The sequence below is a fragment of the Cuculus canorus genome, chromosome Z, assembly GCF_017976375.1.
Source record: "Cuculus canorus isolate bCucCan1 chromosome Z, bCucCan1.pri, whole genome shotgun sequence".
In the NCBI taxonomy this organism is placed as follows: Eukaryota; Metazoa; Chordata; class Aves; order Cuculiformes; family Cuculidae; genus Cuculus; species Cuculus canorus.
The window spans coordinates 19042642-19069454 of NC_071441.1; the positions used below are offsets into that span (position 1 = coordinate 19042642).

General features: G+C 42.1%; 1 protein-coding gene across 9 annotated transcripts; it reads left to right on the forward strand.

Annotated features, from left to right (window-relative positions):
• The first annotated feature begins 923 nt into the window (after positions 1–923).
• CD274 (CD274 molecule) lies at positions 924–24657 on the forward strand. Of its 9 annotated transcripts, none has more exons than XM_054054995.1 (10): positions 924–942; positions 14508–14573; positions 15064–15227; positions 16587–16655; positions 17318–17671; positions 18133–18414; positions 19638–19739; positions 21693–21743; positions 22647–22712; positions 23670–24654. In XM_054054995.1, the coding sequence occupies exons 3-10, from the start codon at positions 15212–15214 to the stop codon at positions 23690–23692; spliced, it is 963 nt and encodes a 320-aa protein (XP_053910970.1). In that variant the 5' UTR covers positions 924–942; positions 14508–14573; positions 15064–15211; the 3' UTR covers positions 23693–24654. The 9 variants fall into 9 exon arrangements, with proteins under 9 accessions (XP_053910970.1, XP_053910972.1, XP_053910973.1 ...); XM_054054997.1 differs by lacking the exon at positions 924–942 and adding an exon at positions 10388–10605 and having other exon boundaries at positions 19641–19739; positions 23670–24656; XM_054054999.1 differs by lacking the exon at positions 924–942 and adding an exon at positions 10394–10605 and having other exon boundaries at positions 15064–15343.
• The last annotated feature ends 2156 nt before the right edge of the window (positions 24658–26813 follow it).

Consider the following 26813-nt stretch of genomic DNA (forward strand, 5'->3'; position numbering starts at 1 on the left):
GTCCATTTATAACGAAATGACTCGAGTAGTGGATGGGGGAAAGGAACGGCTTGATGAAGTGCTTAGGGACATGGTTTAAGGGAGTGATAGGAACGGTTGGAGTCGATGATCCAGTGGGTCCTTTCCAACCTGGTGATTCTACGATTCTATGATTCTGTGATATGTGTGTGTGTATGCATATGTGTGTGTATGCATATGTATGTGCGTGTATGAATTTGTATGTCTGTATGAATATGTGCGTATGCATATCTATGTGCGTGTACGCCTATGCGTATGTGTGTACGCATATGTACGTGTACGCATATGCATATGTATGTGTGCGTATGTATGCATGTGTGTATGCATATGTATGTGTACGCATATGCATATGTATGTGTGTTTGCATGTGTGTGGATGTGTATGAATATGCATGTGTACGCATGTGCATATGCATTTGTGTGTACGCATATGTATGTGTGTATGAATATATGTGTGTGTTTGAATAGGTGTGTGTGCGTGCATATGGATGTGTGTGTATGCATATGTATGTGTGTGATTGAATATGTGTGTTTGTGATTGAATATGTGTATGTGTGTGTGTGTGTGTGTGTGTGTATCATATAGGGGTAGAAAAGGAGGCGGGGTAGCCGTCTGTGTTAAAGAGTGCTTGGGTACCCTTGAGCTGGATTACGGTGAGGAAGGGGCTGAGTGCTTCTGGGTTAAAATCAGAGGAGGCCAGTAGAGGGCAGACATTGTGATGGGAGTCTGCTAGAGCCCACCCAGCCAAGAGGAGGCAGCTGACGATCTCTTGTAGAAAGAGCTGGGGATGGTCTCTAGATGTCTAGCTCTTGCCCTCGTGGGAGACTTGAACCTTCCAGATATCTGCTGGAAGTACAATAGAGCAGAAAGGAAGCAGTGGAGGAGGTTCCTGGAGTGCGTGGAAGACAACTTCCTCACAGAACTGGTTAGTGAACCAAGAAGGGAGGGTGCCCTCCCTGAGCTGCTGTTTGTGAATAGAGAAGGTCTTGTGGCGGATGTGTCGGTTGGGGGACGCCTGGGACTAAGCCATCATGAGATGATAGGGTTTTCAGTTCTAGGTGGGATAAAGAAGGGAATTAGCAAAACAGTCGCACTAAACTTCCAGAGGGCAGACTTTGGACTGTTCAGAAGGTTGGTTGTCAAAGTCCCATGGGAGACAGTCCTTCAGGGCAAGGGAGCCCACGAGGGCTGGGCGCTCTTCAAAACTGAAATGCTAGCAGCTGAGGAGCAAGCCATCGCTGTGTTCCAGTAAAGGAGCCGGCGGGGGAAAAAGCCATCTTGGTTGAGCAGGGAGATCTTGAGATGCATCAAAAAGAAGAAGAAGGAGGTCTCTGAGCTTTGGAGGAAAGGGCAGGCGTCTTGGGTGGACTAGAGGGAGGAAGTGAGATGGTGCAGGGAAAAAATCAGGAGGGCTAAGGCCCAACTAGAAATCAAACTGGCTAAGTCTGTGAAAGATAATGAAAAATCTTTCTACAAATACATCAAGAAGAAAAGGAGGACTAGGGGGAATATTCAGTCCCCACTGGATGCAGAAGGAACAACAGTGACAGGGGATAAGGACAAGGCTGAGGTTGTTGATGCCTTCTTTGCCTCAGTCTTTAATAGCAAGGAAAGTTGTTCCCTCCCTGTGTGCAATGGCAGGAGTTAGAGGAGCAGAGTGAGGCTCCCATGATCCCAGAAGAGGGGCTTAGAGACTTGCTTGCCCAGCTAGACACCCACAAGTCTACGTGGCCGGATGGGATCCACCCAAGAATACTGAAGGAGCCGTTGGATGTCCTTTCCAAAGCCCTTTGCCTCATCTTCCAGCGTTCCTGTCTGAGTGGGGAAGTTCCACTAGACTGGAGGCTGGCTAATGTTGTGGCCATCTAGAAGAAGGGTTGCAGGGAGGATCCCCACGGGGAAGTACAGGCCTGTCAGTCTGACCTCAGTGCCGGGGAAAGTCATGGACCAGGTGATCTTGAGTGCTATCATGAAGCACGTGCAAGAGAACCGGGTGATCAGGCCCAGTCAACATGGGTTTACCAAAGGCAGATCTTGCCAAACTAACCTGATGTCCATTTATAACGAAATGACTCGAGTAGTGGATGGGGGAAAGGAACGGCTTGATGAAGTGCTTAGGGACATGGTTTAAGGGAGTGATAGGAACGGTTGGAGTCGATGATCCAGTGGGTCCTTTCCAACCTGGTGATTCTACGATTCTATGATTCTGTGATATGTGTGTGTGTATGTATATGTGTGTGTATGCATATGTATGTGCGTGTATGAATTTGTATGTCTGTATGAATATGTGCGTATGCATATCTATGTGCGTGTACGCCTATGCGTATGTGTGTACGCATATGTATGTGTACGCATATGCATATGTATGTGTGTATGCACGCATGTGTGTACACATATGTACGTGTACGCATATGCATATGTATGTGTGCGTATGCACGCATGTGTGTACGCATATGTATGTGTACACATATGCATATGTATGTGTGCGTATGTATGCGTGTGTGTATGCATATGTATGTGTACGCATATGCATATGTATGTGTGTTTGCATGTGTGTATGCATGTGTGTGTGTGGATGTGTATGAATATGCATGTGTACGCATGTGCATATGCATTTGTGTGTGCGCATATGTATGTGTGCATGAATATATGTGTGTGTTTGAATAGGTGTGTGTGCGTGCATATGGATGTGTGTGTATGCATATGGATGTGTGTGATTGAATATGTGTGTTTGTGATTGAATATGTGTATGTGTGTGTGTGTGTGTGTGTTTATCATATAGGGGTAGAAAAGGAGGCGGGGTAGCCGTCTGTGTTAAAGAGTGCTTGGGTACCCTTGAGCTGGATTACGGTGAGGAAGGGGCTGAGTGCTTCTGGGTTAAAATCAGAGGAGGCCAGTAGAGGGCAGACATTGTGATGGGAGTCTGCTAGAGCCCACCCAGCCAAGAGGAGGCAGCTGACGATCTCTTGTAGAAAGAGCTGGGGATGGTCTCTAGATGTCTAGCTCTTGCCCTCGTGGGAGACTTGAACCTTCCAGATATCTGCTGGAAGTACAATAGTGCAGAAAGGAAGCAGTGGAGGAGGTTCCTGGAGTGCGTGGAAGACAACTTCCTCACAGAACTGGTTAGTGAACCAAGAAGGGAGGGTGCCCTCCCTGAGCTGCTGTTTGTGAATAGAGAAGGTCTTGTGGCGGATGTGTCGGTTGGGGGACGCCTGGGACTAAGCCATCATGAGATGATAGGGTTTTCAGTTCTAGGTGGGATAAAGAAGGGAATTAGCAAAACAGTCCCACTAAACTTCCAGAGGGCAGACTTTGGACTGTTCAGAAGGTTGGTTGTCAAAGTTCCATGGGAGACAGTCCTTCAGGGCAAGGGAGCCCACGAGGGCTGGGCGCTCTTCAAAACTGAAATGCTAGCAGCTCAGGAGCAAGCCATCGCTGTGTTCCAGTAAAGGAGCCGGCGGGGGAAAAAGCCATCTTGGTTGAGCAGGGAGATCTTGAGATGCATCAAAAAGAAGAAGAAGGAGGTCTCTGAGCTTTGGAGGAAAGGGCAGGCGTCTTGGGTGGACTAGAGGGAGGAAGTGAGATGGTGCAGGGAAAAAATCAGGAGGGCTAAGGCCCAACTAGAAATCAAACTGGCTAAGTCTGTGAAAGATAATGAAAAATCTTTCTACAAATACATCAAGAAGAAAAGGAGGACTAGGGGGAATATTCAGTCCCCACTGGATGCAGAAGGAACAACAGTGACAGGGGATAAGGACAAGGCTGAGGTTGTTGATGCCTTCTTTGCCTCAGTCTTTAATAGCAAGGAAAGTTGTTCCCTCTGTGTGCAAACGCAGGAGTTAGAGGAGCAGAATGAGGCTCCCATGATCCCAGAAGAGGGGCTTAGAGACTTGCTTGCCCAGCTAGACGCCCACAAGTCTACGTGGCCGGATGGGATCCACCCAAGAATACTGAAGGAGCCGTTGGATGTCCTTTCCAAAGCCCTTTGCCTCATCTTCCAGCGTTCCTGTCTGAGTGGGGAAGTTCCACTAGACTGGAGGCTGGCTAATGTTGTGGCCATCTAGAAGAAGGGTTGCAGGGAGGATCCCCACGGGGAAGTACAGGCCTGTCAGTCTGACCTCAGTGCCGGGGAAAGTCATGGACCAGGTGATCTTGAGTGCTATCATGAAGCACGTGCAAGAGAACCGGGTGATCAGGCCCAGTCAACATGGGTTTACCAAAGGCAGATCTTGCCAAACTAACCTGATGTCCATTTATAACGAAATGACTCGAGTAGTGGATGGGGGAAAGGAACGGCTTGATGAAGTGCTTAGGGACATGGTTTAAGGGAGTGATAGGAACGGTTGGAGTCGATGATCCAGTGGGTCCTTTCCAACCTGGTGATTCTACGATTCTATGATTCTGTGATATGTGTGTGTGTATGCATATGTGTGTGTATGCATATGTATGTGCGTGTATGAATTTGTATGTCTGTATGAATATGTGCGTATGCATATCTATGTGCGTGTACGCCTATGCGTATGTGTGTACGCATATGTATGTGTACGCATATGCATATGTATGTGTGCGTATGCACGCATGTGTGTACGCATATGTATGTGTACACATATGCGTATGTATGCGTGTGTACGCATATGTATGTGTACGCATATGCATATGTATGTGTGTTTGCATGTGTGTATGCATGTGTATGAATATGCATGTGTACGCATGTCTTTTGGCAGATGTGTCGGTTGGGGGACGCCTGGGACTAAGCCATCATGAGATGATAGGGTTTTCAGTTCTAGGTGGGATAAAGAAGGGAATTAGCAAAACAGTCCCATTAAACTTCCAGAGGGCAGACTTTGGTCTTTTCAGAAGGTTGGTTAATGGAGTGATAGAAACGGTTGGAGTGGATGATCCAGTGGGTCCTTTCCAACCTGGTGATTTTACGATTCTATGATTCTATGCATATGTATGTGTGTGTGTATGAATATGTGTGTACGCATATGCATGTGTGTACGCATAGGTATGTTTATGCATATGCATATGTATGTGAATATGAATGTGTGTATGAATATGTATGTGTGTATGAATAGGTGTGTGTGTATGAATAGGTGTGTGTGCATGCATATGGATTTGTGTGTGCATATGTATGTGTGTGATTGAATATGTGTGTGTGTGTGTGTATCATATAGGGGTAGAAAAGGTGGCGGTGTAGTCCTCTATGTTAAAGAGTACTTAGATACCCTTGAGCTGGATTACGGTGAGGAAGGGGCTGAGTGCTTCTGGGTTAAAATCATAGGATATGTATGTGTATGTGTTTGCATATGTGTATGTATGTGTGTGTGTGTGTATACGTATGTATGCATATATGTGTGTGTATATGCGTATGTGTGTGTATGCATGTGTGTCTATACATATGTGTATATGTATGTGTGTGTATGCATATGGGTGTTCATATGCCTATGTGTGTGCATGCATATGTGCCTGCATGCATGTGTATGTGTGTATGCATATGTGTGTATGCATATGTGTATGTGTATGCATATGCGTGTGTGTATGCATGTGTGTGTATGCATATCTATGTGTGTATGCATATTGTGTGTTTGCATGTGTGTGTATGTGTATGAATATGTATTTGTGTGCATGCATATGTTTATGTGTATACATGTGTGTGCATGTATGCATTTGTGTGTATGCGTATGTATGTGTTTATATGCCTGTGTATGTCTGTCTGCATATGTGTGTGTATGCATATGTGTTTGTATGCATGTTTGTATGCATATGTTTCTGTGTATGCCTGTGTGTGTATGCATGTATGTGTATGCATATGTGTGTGTATGCACATGTGTGTATGCGTATGTGTATGCGTATGCATATGTGTGGATGCATATGTGTGTGTGGATGCTTAAATGTGTGTATGCATATGCCAGTTTCCAGTATAGAGTAAGTGTTGATTTAACTGCTTACAGGTGTAAGCATTTCAAGAATGAGGGCATCTGGCCCAGGATTCTGAATACACCCTTGAAAATAAAGGTTTTGTGTACAGTTAATAGTTCTACTGAAGGTATTATATTGCTCACTCAAATATAAATCCTTGCATAAGTCTTGCTTTATCTAAAGTAACTATCTGCCAGTCATAGGAAAAGAACATGGAAAAGCCCTGTTCTGGTAAGCTTCCCTGGTGTTTAATATGGACCTAGTATCGTATCTAGAATAAAAACATTCTCTGTCACGTTAGAAATACTCAATGAATCGTAATTTCTGCAAAAGATTGCTTTATTATGTTTATATGGGAAAGCATAGAAGCAAACAGCGCTGGATGCGCTGGGGAGTCTCCGCTGCACCAACAACGCACACCTAAGTCTAAGCTCTTAGTTCCTTTTGTATTCTTCTGCAGGTCGATATTGTCCATGTGGCGATGTCTCAAGAGTAGGTTTAAGCTGTTTTCAGGTTTGTTAGTTCCTTTTAAGGCGATTTTCTTTTCTTCTTCCTTATGTTCACTTCTGCACTTTGAGCTCGGTTTCTTGCACAACATGTCTTTCAGGTCGTTATCAAGTTAATCTGCAAAGTCTCCTGCTATTGTTCCATGCCTCCCTAGGAGGTCCCGACCCTTACTCAGGCTCTGAATCATCCCAGCAGGCCTTTTTCCCTATCATCTGTAACGCTAATTTGCAGGTCGGGCACCAACAGGCATTACACTGTTTTCTGGCACGAATTCCATCTACACTCTTCACAGTCATAAAGATACAGTGAATGACAGCAACAACCAAGGGAGGGGAAAGCAGGAAAGCTGACTGACAAGATGCCAATCCTGTGGAGACCTAGAGAATGCACTGGACTACATGTACTTAATTCTAGTTGTCTGAAACTGAGAAATTAATAAGGTTTTGTGGAAGGGTATAGGAAAGTCTGTCAGATACACCAGTGATGGATGGATGTCTAAAATGTCATGGAAAATGGGAATTAGCATAACTATGGGAAAGAACTGAAAAAAATGGTGGTGTCGTGAGAGGGTGGGAGAGGTAAATGGTCCTAAGAAAGGCTCAGAGAGAGAGAAAGCAGAGGACAGAAAAAAAAAATAACTAACAGATGGAATTACACACTGCTGATAACAGACCCGCCCACCCGTGAGCAGAAGAATCCATGCTCCAAGGCTTTTGTGATGAACACGAAAGTGGCAGGAACTCCCTGAGGTCTTGCCTGCTCCTAGAGCAGCAGCGATCCAGGAGAGACATTCCCTGCTATGCTCCACCCTCACGCGAGACAGCAATACTGCACCAGCAAACACCGGTGAATCTCTCTTAATTAAGCTTCATCGGAAAAAATTATGATTGCTGAGTCTCTCGCTGGTAAATCTGAGAGAATGTAATTTTCCCTCAAAGCAGGCTACCAAAGATATCATCTTCTCCCACCCACTGAGCCCCTTGCAGCAAGACAAACTGTTTTGGTCAGTCCAAATTCCGTCTTTTCTTGAGCAGGAAGAAATTTCAGAGTCTATCAACATTTTCCAAAATGGAACAGCACGTGCTTATTTAGAACCTTATAACTTTAAAGCTGCTGGATCAAAACACTTAAGTTCCTTAAGTGCCTTAAGTTCCTAGTCTTTAACAAACCAATTTTTGAGTTTTACCATAGCGTATTTACCTGAGTACTTTAGAATTGTACTAACTGTAAACGTGAATGGCTTTAGGAGATTTTCACCCATGATCATTAATTCTTTAACTTGTGACAATTGATTATTTTTATTTTGGGAATGAGTGTTGAGCCAAAAATCCAGGTTTCCACTATCCTACGTTAATGACAAGAAATGATTACGTTCTTGAAGAGTTTTTTGTTTTGTTTTCCTCTTACTATTAAACTCTTGGGAAAAAAAGGAAGTGTGTGAACATCTAGAGATATGTGAGCCTTGAAAATCCAAGCGTGGGCGCAGAGTGAATATAAACCTTTAGCTTTGACACAGCATTTTTTGTTTGCAGTAAGGGAAGTCCCATAGTTCTCTAATCCTCTTGGTTAACTAAAGCATTTGTCAGCTTAGTAAAGCTGCTCTTAAACGAGAAGCTTCCTTTTCATTCTGCGGATATTTTTGTAGTCATTTGTTGTTAGTGGAAAGAGACTTCTCAGACTGATTTGTGACTGTTTTGCAGCTTTATTTTTTATGTACCCGACCTAGCTGTGTAAGTAAATTTGCCCTTTACAAATGTCATGTTTTTTTACTAAAAAATTCAAAGCTTATTAAACTATTAGCTGAACTAGTTGTTTTAATGGTTACTGGTTGAACCGGTTACCTTCACGTCTGGCATCAGTTGCCATCACCAGTGTAGCTATTTGTCAAATGGCAAAGACAAAGCTGGATATGTAATTCCAATCCTTATTCATCAAATTCCCATTTTGTTTTTTTTAAAAAAAAGTCAAAATCCAAATTTTATTGTTAATTCAGGTGGTAAAACCCGCAACTGGAGAGGAAACCGCTGGATAACAGGATGTGGAATAGATTTGTTTCATCCTGTGACTTCAAAGTCAAGAAGCGACTAAAGAAACATGATGCTGCTTAATAATTCCAAGGGATAATGATTATGCAACTCAGGTTTGCTTATTTTGGTTTTCCATTTGGAAAAGGATTCTTGCATGACAACTGCTGCAAATGCTAACCAGGTGATACACACTCTCACGATCAGATTCTCTTCTTCCTCCCTGGTGGAATTTGATTTAGTGTTTACTAGGAAGCATTCTCTTTGCTGTAAGAAACTGAAGAATACAGAAATGTTTAAAATTTCAATTTTTGACCTTCACACATTATCACTTGTTGTTAGCCTATCAGAGCCCTTCAGTATCTGACCATTCTTAGTACCATTAGAGAGGTCTCCAACATTTCTGGTTTATCACTGTGGAGTTTGTAGACGTGCTGGGCTCTCCTCTATGGTATATGCAGGGGTCACAGACACTGTTGTTGTTATCATAGTGGGCTCTGGTTGCCCTCTGCAGCAGTTCTTCTGGATGCTGGAAGGATTTCTGGAGAACCAGATGAGCTTTGAGGCATGGTCTAGCCGGTACTGTTTGGCTACTCCTTTTAGGCATGGATCTTCTGTTTGGCCTATTTAGATCCACAAAAAGATTTTAAACATGTCGTGCTGCATATTTAACACTAGACAATTTGACCAATTGTGACCAATACACAAACTGCGCATGCTAGGTATGCTACAGCGCTCGGTAACAACAACTGATCCATAGTCCCCGGAACTGCTTTAACTGGGTAGCCCTGTGATGCTGTACCTGCACACCAAGCAGCAGCCCTTAAGCTTTGTACCGAGCCTGCAAGGCCTTCGGATGGAGGTTTATCAGGCCTGCTCTATCTAAACTTTTTTAATCTGTCTGCAGCTTGGTATTTTTCAGTTTGTCTCTGGCAGCAGTTTCACGAATTGATCAGTTTTCTATGGCTAATTTATTTCATTTTTGTTACCTTTGCATGGTACCACCCTAATTTTGTGACTAGACCAGTGATGTAGTATAGGTGAATACAGGCTTGGTATGACAGCAGAAAATTCTTGGTTTTATATGTAACTCCCCTCCTCCCCTCTTCCTTCCCCCCTCCCCCCCCCCCCCCCCCACTAGTGGGGATAAATATACGTGCATATAGGGTGGACCACTCCTGCTGTATTCAAACATCGTCTGCCTACTATCTGCCCCCAGATCCCAGTCTCGCAGTCTAGCACCTAGACGCGGGAGCCCACAAGGTCTGGAGCCCCTCTCCACTTAGTGTTACTGACACCTCCCTCAGGTACAAACACCCCCCATGCCTGCAAACACACACCTCCACCTGGGCTGGCCAGGCCTCCCTTGCTCCCCCAGCACCAATTAGCTGTTGTCTTTCCCTTAGAGACATACACACCTCCATCCGCAGTGGGTCTCTCACCTAGAGACTCTCCAGACCCTTATGTGTCCCGAGCAGCTGTCTGGGATTCCCTTGGTCCCTCTGATAAGGTTCCAGCTCCTACAGTGACCTTGTCTCCAGAGGCAGCCGTGCCCCACCTCCCAGGCCCCTGCATTACTGCAGGTCTCATCCCACTGAATCTTTGCTTGCGCTCGCACACTCACTCATCCTCTTGCTCTGGGTGCTGTGCCCAGGGAAGACAGGCCTGTGATCCACTGTCCCCCACCCAAGGGCTGGCATTTGGTGTCCCTCAGGTCTCCCCAGCTGCCAGCACTCAGGCTCCCTGGCCCACAATCCCAATCCAGCCACTGCCACTACAGACAGAAGGGCCCCTACTGCTGAAGTCTCCGTCTAGTTGCTGCCTGAGCCATGCCAAGCCTCTGTCCCGTGGGAAGAATCCCGTGGGCTAGCGGCTCGCTTTCGGTTTCGTTTCCCGACAGCCGCGCGGTTTCCAGGACTAGAGCAGTCTCTTCCCAGCCGCGGTGCTGCTGAGTGCCGGGCACGGCGGGACGGGAGCATCCCGGGCAGGACCCGCAGCGGCCGGGCCGAGCCGGGACCCACCGCCCCGGGGCCGAGCGGGCAGCGGCGCCTCCCGGAGCCAGAGCACCCGCCGCTGCTGGGACCCCGTGCCACCGGCGGGGAGCGGGGCACCGAGCCAACCCACCGACAGCTGCGGTATGTGACTGTGCTGTAAAACCCGTGCGTGTTCTGCGTGTTTATGCGTGTGTGTATGTGTGTGTGTATGCATATGTGTCTGCGTGTATGCATATGTGTCTGCGTGTGTATGAATATGTGTGTGTGTTAATATGTGTGTATGCATATGTATGTGTATGCATATGGATGTATGTGTATGCATATGCATGTGTATATGTGTATGCATGTGTGTATGCACATGCGTGTGTATGAATGTGTGTATGAATATGTATGTGTGTGTACGCATGTGCATATGCATATGTGTGTATGCGTATGTATGTGTACATGAATATATGTGTGTGCTTGAGTAGGTGTGTGTGCGTGCATATGGATGTGTGTGTATGCATATGTATGTGTGTGATTGAATATGTGTGTGTGTGATTGAATGTGTGTGTGTGTGTGTGTGTGTGTGTGTGTGTGTATCATATAGGGGTAGAAAAGGAGGCGGGGTAGCCGTCTGTGTTAAAGAGTGCTTGGGTACCCTTGAGCTGGATTACGGTGAGGGAGGGGCTGAGTGCTTCTGGGTTAAAATCAGAGGAGGCCAGTAGAGGGCAGACATTGTGATGGGAGTCTGCTAGAGCCCACCCAGCCAAGAGGAGGCAGCTGACGATCTCTTGTAGAAAGAGCTGGGGATGGTCTCTAGATGTCTAGCTCTTGCCCTCGTGGGAGACTTGAACCTTCCAGATATCTGCTGGAAGTACAATAGAGTAGAAAGGAAGCAGTGGAGGAGGTTCCTGGAGTGCGTGGAAGACAACTTCCTCACAGAACTGATTAGTGAACCAAGAAGGGAGGGTGCCCTCCCTGAGCTGCTGTTTGTGAACAGAGAAGGTCTTGTGGCGGATGTGTCGGTTGGGGGACGCCTGGGACTAAGCCATCATGAGATGATAGGGTTTTCAGTTCTAGGTGGGATAAAGAAGGGAATTAGCAAAACAGTCCCATTAAACTTCCAGAGGGCAGACTTTGGACTGTTCAGAAGGTTGGTTGTCAAAGTCCCATGGGAGACAGTCCTTCAGGGGCAAGGGAGCCCACGAGGGCTGGGCGCTCTTCAAAAATGAAATGCTAGCAGCTCAGGAGCAAGCCATCCCTGTGTTCCAGAAAAGGAGCCGGCGGGGGAAAAAGCCATCTTGGTTGAGCAGGGAGATCTTGAGATGCATCAAAAAAAAGAAGAAGAAGAAGAAGGTCCTGAGCTTTGGAGGAAAGGGCAGGCGTCTTGGGTGGACTAGAGGGAGGAAGTGAGATCGTGCAGGGAAAAAGTCAGGAGGGCTAAGGCCCAACTAGAAATCAAACTGGCTAAGTCTGTGAAAGATAATGAAAAAAATCTTTCTACAAATACATCAAGAAGAAAAGGAGGACTAGGGGGAATATTCAGTCCCCACTGGATGCAGAAGGAACAACAGTGACAGGGGGTAAGGACAAGGCTGAGGTAGTTGATGCCTTCTTTGCCTCAGTCTTTAATAGCAAGGGAAGTTGTTCCCTCTGTGTGCAAATGCAGGAGTTAGAGGAGTAGAATGAGGCTCCCATGATCCAAGAGGAGGGGGTTAGAGACTTGCTTGCCCAGCTAGACACCCACAAGTCTATGTGGCTGGATGGGATCCACCCAAGAGTATTGAAGGAGCTGTTGGATGTCCTTTCCAAAGCCCTTTGCCTCATCTTCCAGCGTTCCTGTCTGAGTGGGGAAGTTCCACTAGACTGGAGGCTGGCTAATGTTGTGGCCATCTAGAAGAAGGGTTGCAGGGAGGATCCCCACGGGGAAGTACAGGCCTGTCAGTCTGACCTCAGTGCCGGGGAAAGTCATGGACCAGGTGATCTTGAGTGCTATCATGAAGCACATGCAAGAGAACCGGGTGATCAGGCCCAGTCAACATGGGTTTACCAAAGGCAGATCTTGCCGAACTAACCTGATGTCCATTTATAACTAAATGACTCGACTACTGGATGGGGGAAAGGCTGTCAATGTAGTCTTCTTGGACTTCAGTAAAGCCTTTGACACAGTTTCTCACAGCATTCTGCTTCAGAAACTGTCAGCCTCTGGCCTGGATGGGCGCACACTCTCCTGGGTCGAAAACTGGTTGGATGGCCAGGCCCAGAGAGTGGTGGTAAATGGAGTTAATTCCAGCTGGAGGCCAGTTACAAGTGGGGTTCCTCAGGGCTCGGTACTGGGTCCAGCCCTGTTCAATGTCTTTATCAATGACCTGGATGAAGGCATTGAGTGCACCCTCAGCAAGTTTGCGGATGACACTAAGCTTGGAGGAAGCGTGGATCTGCTGGAGGGTATGAAGGCTCTGCAAAGGGATCTGAACAGGCTGGACCACTGGGCTGAGGCCACTGGCATGAAGTTCAACAAGGCCAATGCCAGGTCCTGCACTTGGGGCGCAACAACCCTCTGCAGTGCTACAGACTGGGGGAAGAGTGGCTGGAGAGCTGCATGGAGGAGAAGGACCTGGGGGTGTTGGTTGACAGCCGACTGAACATGAGCCAGCAGCCGACTGAACATGAGCCAGCAGTGTGCCCAGGTGGCCAAGAAGGCCAATGGCATCTTGGCTTGTATCAGAAACGGTGTGACCAGCAGGTCCAGGGAGGTTATTCTCCCTCTGTACTCAGCACTGGTGAGACCGCACCTTGAGTACTGTGTTCAGTTCTGGGCCCCTCACCACAAGAAGGATGTTGAAGCTCTGGACCGTGTCCAGAGAAGAGCAATGAAGCTGGTGAGGGGACTGGAGAACAAGTCTTACAAGGAGCAGCTGAGAGAGCTGGGGTTGTTTAGCCTGGAGAAGAGGAGGCTACATATGTATGTGTATTCTCCAGGCTATTCTATGGCTTCTATTCTCCAGGCTTCTATTCTCCAGGCTGAACAGGCCCAACTCTCAGCCTGTCCTTGTAGGGAAGGTGCTTTGACCCTCTCATCATCTTTGTAGCCCTTCTCTGGACCCATTCTACCAGCTCCATATCCTTCTTACGTTGAGGATCCCAGAACAATACCCCAGGTGGGGTCTCACAAGAGATAGACCCATAGAGGGGCAGAATCCCTTCCATGGCTCTGCTGGCCACACTTCCTTTGATGCAGCCCAGGACACAGTTGGCCTTCTGGGCTGCGAATGCACATTGTGGGCTCATGTCGAGCTTCTTATTGACCAGCATCCCCAAGTCCTCTGCAGGGCTGCTCTCAATCACGTTATCCCCCACTGTGTACTGAAATTGGGGATTGCCCTGACCCAGGTGTAGGACCTTGCACTTGGCCTTGTTGAACCTCATGAGGTTCACACCCGCCCACTTCTCCAGCCTGTCCAGGTCCCTCTGGATGACATCCCGTTTTTCCAGAGTGGCAACTATGCCACTCAGCTTGGTGTCATCTGCAAGCTTGCTGAGTTTAATATTTATATATATGTATATATTTAAACAAACAAAATAGCTTACCAAAACCAACCAAGTGAAAAAAACCAAACAAACCCTTTCCTGGTCTTTTGTTTGCTATTAAATACTTACATGGAAAAAAGCAACCCTGTGACTGCGAAGCAAACAATGAAAAAGAGGAAACTAAACTCTTGGCATTGAATGCTGACTACATCAATGGCTTCTGTGGTCTGACAGACAGTGTTTTACATATTTGTTTCAGTTTCTCTTTGTTGCATTATTCTGAGAAAATATCATAAAACCTGGTTTTAAGCGCAGAAGGAATCAGTGAAAATTAGCCTTAGACTGAAACATATATTTAAAGTCATATTTTGTGCTGTTGACTATGCTATCCCACTAAGGTCTGCAGGTTAATGTTAGTACATCCTTTGGCTTGTAGTACTTGGGTTTTTTTTCTGTATTCTAGAATCAAGAATAAAGTCGTGCTCGTTTTTTGCTACTCTAATGCATAGATTTAACAACTCTTCTTGCAGTGGCAAGGCAAGGAGCTTTCATTGTGCTCAGATGTTGGACAGAGAATACCTTCTTACCAGAGACAGGTAGGCAGTGCTCTTCCCATTATTCTTACTTGTGTCCTTTGCAGACCTGAATAAGTTGTGTAGAAATTTCTAGTGATTGTTAGCTGCCGTTTGGCACAGCTTGAGATTAATACTGTACAGACCCTGAGTTTGAGTAGACGGACACCTTCTTGCTGCTGGTGTTACTCACATATAGCTTTGATCAGATGACATTTTTCTTAAAATGCCTGTGGCCTTTTATGTACTAATTTTCCTAACATTTCTGTCTCTGGTTACAGTGAACCACTATTAGCAATAGAGAATTTTCCCTAGTGGGGAATTTTCCAATAATAGGGAAGTTTCCTGAAGAAGTAGGTGGAGTTACATCAACATTTAAGTTCTGTCACATGAAGTCTTTGGGCAAATAGTTCTGTTTTTCTTGTCTTCTTCATTTGCTTGTGAAGGAAACATAAAACAGCAACACTGAAACAGTAAATATATTTTTGCTTTTATAAAACTGTGTTTGCCATAGATGTTGGAAGCCATCAGGAGGATGGAAAGAGCATTGTGGTTGGTTCTGTAAGAAAAACAGAAGATTGTAGCTTTGGTAAAGATCTTTGATTGGCATCTACGTCTCGAGCTACTTCAATCCATCCATCCAGGAGATCTTTTTGCTCAGGATGAAACAGGAGAAGGGTCTGTAATGGTTATTGCACTGTTTTCTTTCATGCGTATCTGGATTTGACCTGGATTTATTTTTTTCTCTGAAACTGGAAATACAGCAGCAGGCTTTCTAAGGCTTGAGGAATTTTGTAAGTAGTAGTCATGCTTTTTCTTTGCGTGTATTAAGGCTTGATTTTCTGTACAGTGGGAGAAAGCTTGCAAGTTAAAGTTGCAAGATACAAGCATGGATCTTAGAACCATAAAAGCTTTTTCTGCAGGGCATCCTTTTTTTTTGTTAGGCTGCTTATGCCAGCCTAACAGTGTATTAGATAGCCTTCCTTTCTTAGCTCTATCTGTGTTGCCTTCTGCAAACCTGCTATTGGGATCAGGCAGCAGCAATCTGAGAAAAAACGTAGCTTGAATCAAATTCTTACAAGAAGTCTAATTCTCTTAAGCCACAACGCTGTGATGGCATGTGTCTTATGATTCAGGACAATATTGTTTCTTTATTATCCTCTTCAATTTGACAGTCAGAGACAGAAAGACAAAACACCTTACAAAAAATTGTAAGAGTCACAGTGCAGATAGATTTTAATCAGTTAGGAAGTGTGACGGGTACAGTGGGTGTGTGAAAGAGAAGTGTATATTGACATTAATGAGTGTCATATAATGTTAAACTGTTGTGTAGGAGTATGAAAGCTCTGACAATAAAGAGGGGAAAACCTTCTGACAGAATTGAAATAATTTAGGTGTTCAGAGGTAAAGCAGAGAAATTCAAGAAAATCGATTTTGTTTGTAGGCTGTCTGGTTTTGTAACCGTTTTATGAAGGCACTATTGTGTAAATACTTGGTAAATGATTAATTACCACATGAATTCCGTTCACAGTATATGTAACTCCATGAGCCCCATTGGGAGTACTGTGAAACCATGTGTTATAAAACAGGGTACGTTCACTGTATCTTAAAGTAAGGCAAACAGGTGGGAGAGGACCAAGCTCTATTTCTTCCACTGAACACGTATAGAAAACTCCTCCATTCTTCTCCTAGCAGGAGCAATGCTCCCTGCTATAGTTTAGGGGAATGACTGGATATTTGTGAGTATTTATTTACTAATTGACCGACAGTGATAGAGCATATATTTTGCCATAACCAAGGACAAATGTTTAAAGCAAATAAAATTAGATACTCTTCCTGGACTCACACAGAAAGATTTCTGTCTGATCATCTACTGTAGTTAATGGTGCAATTTTGTAATGTTTTCGGCTAGAGTATAATTCAGTGCCTTCTGTTTACTTCTTTGTGTAACAACAAAGTGTATTTTACACTGCAAGTTAGAAAATGACCAGATATTTACATTTGTCTATTATTTGTCTTATTTTCTTTTTTTTTAAGGTTCTATTTACATCATGGCAAGGCCTTTGCTTTTGTATATATTTTCATTCTACTGGCATTTCCTGAATGGTAAGAAGCTAGGTCATAAGAAAAGAACTATTGAAGTATGTTTCCTTGTCATGTATGTGCACAGAAATGTTAATTCCTCAGTTTTCCTTCAGGTGCTGTTTTTTGGGTTTTTTTCTTTAAATAAAAAGGCATGCTTTTATATTGAACTAGATATGTGTATTTAATATGTGTGCTTTGATACAGGACCAGGCTGAAATACCTGTTGGTGTTTTAGCATAAACACCATTTCAGACAAAGTACTCTTTGTATTAAACAAAAGGTTTTATTGGCACTGTCAAACCTGGTATTTGTCACGTATTTTCTTAACAGTGTGTGTAAGAACAATTGACATTTATATGAACATGACATTCCCATCCAAGGCACTAACAATTGCTGATGTCCTTGACAATGTTCTGAAAGCAACAGCTGAGAGGCTGTGAATTCATGTTTACTATTTTTAGTACAGCGTCATACTGTGCATGTGCACAAAGCAGGCATTTGCAGGTATAAATAGCCCAATTTGACTCAGACTTGGGCAGCTGCATGCAAAAATGTTTAACTTTTCTAAACAGGTCACATACCTTTGTTCCTTAAAATGTCCTGTGCATATGGTAAGATATTACTTGAAAGATTTTTGAAATAATTGGAAAATAAAGTTTTTTTTCCCAAATTTTGTTTTTCAGCTTTATTCACGGTTGAAGCTCCAAAGTCATTCTACACTGTGGAACGTGGGAGCAACGTGACCATGGAATGCACATTCCCAGTGAATGGGGAATTAAAGTTTAGAGATTTGAGTGTCAGCTGGGAAAAAACCGATGAGTTAAAGAAGCAGGCTTATTCACTTCTCAAAGGAAAGGAAGACTTCGAAAGTCAGCACAGTGACTTTAGGGGAAGAATAAAATTGTTGAAAGAGAAGCTGAGCTTGGGACAGTCTCTCCTTGAGATCACTGATGTGAAGCTCAGAGATGCAGGGGATTACCGCTGTGTTATTGGCTACGGGGGAGCCGACTACAAGACAATCAATCTCAGAGTTAAGGGTGAGAGTGCTACTGCAGACCATTCAGTGTTACCTGACAGCGATCTGCTAAAAAATTCAGAAGAGTCCCTGCTGTAAGACAGAGGCAGCAGCCATTTCATGGCAATTGTGCAGCTGTGTAACGATGTTTCTGCCTAGTCTGAATCCATGTTCTGTCCTTCAGTTCTCACAATGACATGAGAGTAATGGTGTCACAAAAAATCCTTTAGACAGGACAAAGACCAGAAAGATAATGCAAATTTCTAAACAGCATTAAAATTATAATAAATCCTGTACCTCCAGTAACTGTGGGGAGACACGATAGTGACATTTACTTTTCCTGTCAAGAATATTATTTACAAAATCAAAGCTGATATACAGAAACTTGCCTCAGAAGCTGGAGAATAAAGAAGAGGTGTCTTGCTAGTATCTATGCTGTTCTTCTAGCTTCCTACTGCTAACCATCTTCTTCCATTTGTTTAGCTCCTTATAGAACTATAACCCAAGGAGTGGTGAGCACAGGAGACAACAAATGGAAGTTGACATGTCGGTCAGAGGGATACCCACAAGCTAAAGTGATATGGCAAAGCAGAGAATGCAAAGATTTGACTGATAAGGCAAACACAAGTTATGAAATTGGGAGTGACAAACTGTATCGTGTGACAAGTACCCTTACAATCAAAAGTAGGATTGATGAGATTTTTTACTGTATATTCTGGAATAAAGAGCTGCAAGAAAATACATCTGCCATTTTACACATAGCAGGTAACATTTCTTAATTTTATTTATGGAAATACACTTCAAGGTACTATTCCACTTTGTCCTCAGTTGAATCAGCCATGATTTGTTTCTCTTTTCTATTTCATTTTAAAAAGACTGAAAAGAAATACCTGTCTTGTTAAGTTTTGCAATTATTGTACACTTCCTCTGTACTAAGATGTTCCTCATGTGTGGGTGGATGCGATTCAAGGATAGGAATTTTGCGTGATTGATGGCTATGTGACTATTGAGTCTGAGTGTTAAAAAAGTTCCATTATTTGAAAAGCATATGGCTCGGAGTCTAGAAATTAAACACTCCTGTACAAATTAAACACACCTTCCAAGAATGTTTTGTTTGGCTGGTGGCAACTGCCAAATAAGTCTGAACAACCTGATCTTTTCCTGTAGAGCCTTTGCTTTGAGCATATTTAAATTTAACAAATTGTACACAGATTTTTTATCTTTTCTCATTAAAAAATGATGATGCATGAATGGAGAAGACCAATACAACTGACCAATACCTTTTAATTGGGCACCACCCCTACTGCTTTTGTTTTTGTTTACTCTTTTAATTTCTGCACTGTATATTTGTACAAGCTTTCAACTAGACTGGAGACCAGATCCAACTGTAAAATAATATTTCTGTTTATGAGACTGTTACTTGGTCGGGTAATTTCTGTGGTCCTTTTCACCATGCAGTTTTAAAAATGTCTGTGCTGTCACACTTTTTGAGACTGACAAAAGGCAGGAAAAAGCACTTGAAAGTGAGCCAGCCAAGTCATTCTTTCAAGGAGTGGTTGACAAGTTGGTTTTAATAAGAAATGCCCCTGGGATTCAAGGAGGCTGCTTATCCTTTGCATTCAGAGCTTTACAAGGTGAAAGGGACTCGATTCTCTTTTTCAGTCAGCTTTTTCCTGTAGTCCTGATGGGAAACTAAGCTACATGTCACACTTTGGACCTTGGTGAAAAGAAGGATTCGTGACAGGAATCAAAGGCACTATCACATGGAAGGCAGGAAGCAAAGATAAATATGAATATATTCTGTATTTTCTTTCCTTTATTGGGATAAAGAGATATGGTGAAGTGCACCATCAGCATCTGACCTTAGATAACGATCTAAAATGCTGTAATCATGTCTGAACTGCTCATAACAAAAACAATACTGTGAAAAGGAGAAGAAAAGGGAGAAACTTATGCAACAATGTAATGTCTTTCTCTCATTTTATTAGAAGATTCAGCAGACACTGAGCACAGACACATTCTCGGAGCAATTATCATTATGACTGCTTTGTTTGGATCAGTTCTTCTACTTAGGCTCTGCATAAAGAAAGGTATTAAAATTATTTAATTTAGTCTATACTCTCAGTTATTCTTGATCTGTTCTGTTAATTCACCCTCACAGAGATGGAATGAGACAATAGAAGTCTTCCTTATATCTTTCATTCTGAAACCACTTATTGTTTTCACCACATCATTTATTTCTTTTTCTTTATCTAACTTGGTTAAATGCTAGCAAGTTAGCAGAGTGGAACAGATTTGTTACCCCCTCACAAACCATTTACTCATTCCTCTTATGAGTAATGATATAAAGCAGGAAGATTAGTGTCAAATTTGTTCAAACAACAAAGCATAGCGTATGCTGTGTAGCATATACATCTACAGGAAATGGAAGTTTGCTATTCTATGTCCTCCCCTTTGACTGTGGACCAGAATGCTGGAAGAAGAATTTAGTTTGCACCCAAATTAAAGAAAGAAATGCTTGAAACATGTTGCTTAACCTGAAGTAGGTAGAGATACATCTTTTTTTCTTTGTTTGATTTTTTTTCCTTCCCATGGAGGGAAAGTAGGTGTATTTGAGGATTTTATATTCAGGTTTTTTTTTACTCTTCGTTTTAACAGATAGAGTAAAGTCATGCAGATCTCAGAACATCCATAAGACTCATTTGAGAACATCAAAAGGAAAGTGATTTTGCTGAACATTCTGGTGTTGGCCAGAACTTTTCTTCTGTATAGCAAGCGTGTGGATTTTTTTGCTGATGTGTAGCTACTTTTTTTCCAAATAACTTTTTCTTTTTTTTGTGAGAGTATCAGGTTGTCTGTGGAGAAAAAGCACGAGAGACATTGAAGCTGATAGTCTTAGCGTTATGTCATACTTGCATGACTCGAAATTATAACCAGAAGTGCTCCAAAAACCTGAACAAGATAGTTGATTAAGTTCTCCTTTTGAAATTCTTAAGTTTTATAGGAGATGTAAGTGTGTGTATCTAGCATGAAACTCAGATGGAACTAATGCAAAAGCTAGTTATACTGTTTAAAGTGGTATCTGAAAAGCTTCCACAGTAAGGGTAGTGTATTTTCTCAGGTGATACAGCAGAACTGTTGGTTTTCCTGTCTGCCAGCTCTCTTTTCCACAGTGAAAACCAGTAACAACCTTTATTTCTGTCTGGAAATTACACAAAACTATCTATAAACAAACTCTACACTGAGTATTTATGTTCAAGTTCCATAAAATAAATAGAAAATAGAACTAGGTATGACTACTCAGTTTTGGTCACAAACTCATCTCCTGGATTGATGCTATGGGAAAATGTCCTAAGAACGTGACAGGAATAGAGGAGAACATGAAAGTGGAAGAAGAGACAGCAAAAGACTTGACTACTCAGAAGTTTCCTATCTGGGGATTTCAATGAAAGTCAGAAGTTTCATAGGTTGCTTGAGTAATATTTTTTTTGTGTGTGTATACATGGTAATGTATGTACATGTTATCATGTATGTGATTATCATGTTTATATTATACATCTCTGTATGTCATAAACTGAAAATTGATTTAGAAGCTAAAGTAGTGGCAACAGGTTTTTCTTTTAAAACCCAAGCTGTCCTAGATGATGAGACAACTCATTCTTTCAGAACAGAACTTCCCTGGACTATGCGCTTCTTCCCCCTCAAAAAGCACTGAGAAGGTGATCCTCTTCTTGTTCTCTGTTGCCTAATATGTTCAAATTCTGCATGAAAATATACAATGGAAAACTATTTGAACAAGTATTTTTCAGTAATGTTAGTATATAGTATCAATGGGATTCTGGCTTAGGAAAAAAGAAAGGAAATTGGAAAGGAAACTGACAGACTGGTAGCACTGAAGAATATATTTTAGTCTTTGAATAAATCGAATCTTTTGAGAACCACTAATTACACTAAGTGTGCCCTTCCCACCAGTGTGCTTAAGCTCCCATTAGTTCTAAAGGAAATATTTTGCTTCCTTTTTGATCTTTCTTTCTTATTTTCAGTCAGGACAAATAAGGACAACGGAACACCTGTGGCTGCTTTATCAATAGCAAGTATGTACACTCAGCATAAATCTAGCTCAATGTGATCCTTGTGGAAATAATTGCTTGAGAATTTACTTTGAAATGGTAACAACCAAATGCAGATCTGCCTTCAACTTTCATTTTGCTTTCTACTTTTTATTTGCATAACAAGTATAAATTACAATTGAAGAGTTACTTTTCACTACTATGTCAACTTCTTGAGAGAAAGCATTGAAGAGAAACATGTTTGTTTCATGGAGTCCTGATATGGACAAGAAAAGGTGTGCTGTGTTTTGGAAAGTCTGTGACAGGGAAGCACATGCTCCTTGGAACATATACCTCATGACTGCAGCACATCCTAGTATGTAGGCTCCATGCTGCAATTTAAACCATGTTTTCTCCAGTATTATAATATGCATTCAAGGGTCTTTTGTCACAGCATTGAAAACGGAGGGTTTGGCTTTAGCTTCTCTAAGAGTTTCTTTTTCCTTCTGTTGAGATACTGATGTTATCTGCTATGACTAAAGCTAAGTGAATGGGCAGCACCACCATGACAGTGAGAAATGGAGGAAAGAATGGAGAGAGTTAATATTTACAGTGGGAGAGAAGAGATAAATCTTTTACCCTCTTCTTGTGATGGCTCATGGTTGTTGATTTTTTAAAAAATATGTTGTATGATTTTATTTGGAGACCATGTCAAATTAAACTGCTGTGTAAATGTTAGTTCATACTGGCAGTTGAGTTTTTCCTAAGAAAATCTTGAGAATTCTTGCCCAAAATGGACACCACATTTGATATTAATCTCTTCTCCCAATGTGCATTTAAGTCACATACTTCCTAGATGGCCTGAGATAGCAGCTTTTAACAAGGATTTATCACTGTATGAAACAGTTAAGATATGCTGTTATCTATATGCCTGTTGTTTGTTTAAAGAGCTGTCAAAAGACAAGGATACACGTGACTGCAGGGATGCTTCTTTTGAAGATGAAGAGTTGAAATGTAAGTATAAATGATAAAGAGAAAAATAGTAGCAAATTGCACGTAGCCTAGATCATCCACAGTCATCAGTCTTGATTCATGCCTGGTTTATTTGGTCCCTTGTTTCAACAGACAGAGTCCTCAAGAGATGCACAGCCTCTCATTTTCTGTCTTACAAACTCAGCAGCATAACTCATTGTGTACTAGGATTCATATCAAATAATTAATCTAGATTTAAATATAAAAAGAAACGCCATACTAAGGAAAATGCAATAAGGAAATATATAACAACCCAAATTAGTCTTTCCTGTAGCTCACACTTTTGCTATAGAAAAGGTTTTGCCAGCACAACTGAAGGAGTGGTAATGGCAACGGGGAGAGAGACCTTAACCCATCATAGGCACTCAAGCAAGTCTCAAGCTGTGAAATTCTGTCTCAGCAAAGCAAGAAAATGAATAACTGAATCTCTCAGATCTCTGAAACATACTGTGGTGTAGAACAGAAAGGTGAAGTTGTTGAGGTTTTTCTTGCATGTACTGACTTCTAAAGCACTTCCATTAATAACATCACAAATCCCTCCTTAAACTTCATTGTAGTGAACATAAACAAAGGTAAGCCTGCTGGTCCTCGAGGTGTAGATCTGCAAGTCAAAGAGCTAGGGTCTGGAGACAGAGCACAGAATGTATTTGAAAGACTTTAAAAGATTTTAATAGAATGGAGGACCTAAGCCACAACAATTTTTCAATGTATTTGCTAAAAAGCATGTCCTACCAGTGTGCTTGAGCTACCACTTTAATTCCTCCCGCGATCTTCTTTTTCTGTTTGACCTTTTAATTAATTTCATTTTAGATTTTGACAACGAAGGAAATTGTTTTGTTAGCTCCAAACTCTAGGAAAGAGTTCCAAAGCCATGAAATGTTCTGTGAATTTGTAACTTCATAATTTGGTATTTTTTTCATGTAATGCTTTCTTTTACAGATATCCAAATTGAGAAGACCTAGAGAAAGCAGGGGGAGCTTTGTTCCTCTGTGGCCAAAGTTTGACAGCTCAGATGTTCTGTGCTCTATCTGTTAAGGGGGATATTAATTTTTTTTGTTTTATTCTGTGATGACAATTTCCTTTCATATCATTGTAACTGAGGAAAAAGCACAAAGAAATTGGTAAAATTATTGTGGCATAAAACTAATTGGATTCAGGCTTCTATATCTGTGAGTAGGTATAGAGGTATTTATCTAACCATCCCAAGTTTCTGCTTTCTAAAGTTTATGCACTTTCAAAGACATATTTCATTAAAAACATCTTTACAGTAAAGCAATAGGTCTATGAACATCATTAATTTCATAGCTAGTTCTTAACCAGGCCATGTTCTAGGTTTTCTTTTTTTTTTTTTCCCTCCTGAGTTCTTGGTTCCCTGCAGAAATTTTGTTTTCCAGCTTTTGAAGAATTTTTTCAATTTTTTCCTCATAAAAGGGTGCAAGAAGACAAGACATATGGCAAAAAGCCATACAGGCAGGGCTTTTTCTCTCCTTACCATAGATCTTAAAAATGCCAGATACTCACAGCTAAACCTGAACTATAATAAGTGCTGTAACCCTCTTAGAAAATGTAGTTTGGAAATTTTTAGATAATACTCAGCTTTTTAATCTCTTTCTCTGAAAAGCACTTTTGGGATTTACCTTCCTTGCTCATTTTTATTTACATTTTATTTACTGTTTGGGGATAGTGCAACTCTTTGGACGTTCAGGAAGAACAGCTCTTGGTTTGGATTGTCTTTTTGTTCATCTTGCGATCGGAAGAAAGATAACCTCATTCCTTCTACATGAAAAGCATGCTGATGTGATTGTTTAGGAGGGAGCAGGCTCCTGGATCCCATTTCTTGTTACATTTTGCTAGATGCCCATCTTTTTTTGTGGTCATACACAGAAATTATTTATTATAATGCTGTTCACAATTATATTTTTCTAATAAAATATGCTTTGTTTTTCTGGTGTTTCGTTTTCCTGCTGTCTTTGACTTGTCGATGAGTAGTTTTAGCACCACTTGTGCTTTTTCTGGGAAAATCAGGTATCTAAGATTTTGGTGTAGAATAGTGTCTACACCCACGTCATCCACCTAATGGCTCCCATGAAGAAAAGACAGTGGAGAGATGGAATCTCATTGCACTCACGTTTTATATTTCAGGTTAAAATAAACAAGTCTGTTGTACATTCCTAAGGATGTGAATACACGCCTCTGCCCAGAGCTTCACTGCTGGCAGTCTCGATCTAGCTGATGTAAAGTCATGTTTAATACATCTCAGCAAGCTGCCCTATAGAGTAGTACAGAGAAATGCCCCTCATAACCATAATGGAGTTGGTAGAGCTCAGGTCAGTAAAATAGTTGCTCTAAAGTGATTTCCGTAATGCATTGCAGAGCTTGCACGTTCTGATACTGATTCTTGCAACTTGATTCTTCAACGATGATATGTGAACTTGAACATCCCCTCCTGCTTCCCAACATGATTTTTGAGGCCATGGTCTGGGTGTCACTGAAGGCAACGGTCAATTTTTAGTTATTCCTGGGGTGCGAGAATGGCTTTGGAAATATTTGGGCCATTTGTAGAAAAAGCACTGATTCTCCTCAACACAAAAATGTATTTTCATGTCATTACATAAATAATTCCCCTTCCAGACAACCTCTTCGTTTTCTACTTCCTCTTTGAGACTGCAACAGCTGTTTGTGTATTAAAGTAAAAGTGGAATGTCTCCTTCTTTTAGTTATTATCAACCTTTGCAAGGCAGTGCTATTAGTGCATGCTCAGTGTCACGAAACTGAAGGTGATGTCTCTATTGAGCTGCACCAGACAGCAGGAACTGTTAAATTTATCTTTCCTCAGGAGGAGAACAGGTAAGCTACTGTTGCCCATGCTGTATATCAGATGGGTAAGATAATGAAATGAGGGGATTTGAATATTTTAAAACTCTGTAGCCGAGTGGTCCAACAGCTGCCAACAAGGTCATTGGAGTTTTTCTGGAACAAAGTCAGGCTACCTAGGAATTAGTTTATTGAGAGTGACTCACAGGATAAATCTACCAAGAAAAGGATAAGTTACTGGGGAAAAAAAAAGGAAAAAAAAAAAGGTGGTCTAGCAGTGGATTTGTTGAGAAGGATTGCTCTGCACCAGGATTTTACAGTCCGAGTCAGACTGGAATTGTGAGGAAAGCAATCATCATACATTGTCCCAAACCATCCAGGATTCACAAAAGTAAAGCCACAACCATTATTTGTGTGGAGCTAGAGCACAGTTCTCCCAAGTGAAGAGGCAATAGCTGGAGAGACAAGAGTATGTGTGTCCCACCTGCAGCATCAATGCGTCCAAGAAACCTGGGAAAAGACCACTGTATCCTCTTGTGTCTCCCATTTATGATACAGTCATAAATTAAAAGACAGGGTGATGAACTGCAGTATGGAATTAAATAGTACCAAGTAACAGTAAAACACACAGAGATATTAATTGATGTCTGTTTAATAGGACAGCATACTTTATGTTGGAAAGGAACTCTAGTAGTCACCTAGCCCAACCTTCCATGAAAAGCAGGGCCAACTTGAATCCAATTGCCCAGGCTTTGTCCTGTCTAGTTTGGTATATTTGCAAAGATGGAGATTCATAACCTCACTGGGCAACAATGCTTGACTACGCTCATTGTGGATTTGGTTTTTAATTATATGGATATAGATGAAAATGAACAAGAAATGTGTTCTGTGAATGTTAGGTAATCTCCTGAGGAATTCTTGTAAAAGTAATCTTATGAGAATTAAGAAAATGTAACTGGATAGTTTCATGAATGCAGAACAGTCCTAATAAATGCCAGTTGAGATGTCAAGGCTATATACGGCTCTAAATAGGTATAAATCCAGAATAAGAATATGAACATAATTAAAAGCAGAACGTTAGCATATAAATTGTGCAGAATCTTTTGAATAAACTGAATAAACTTGTTTGGGTGCACGTGCTCAGCAATGCAGTACACAGAACTCAGAGTGTTTTCAGCACAAAGCATTCAAAACGAAACTGGAACTGCTTACAAATTCCTAAGAAACTTGGTGGTTTCCTTTTAATAGTCAGTTGATTTGTAACAGAAA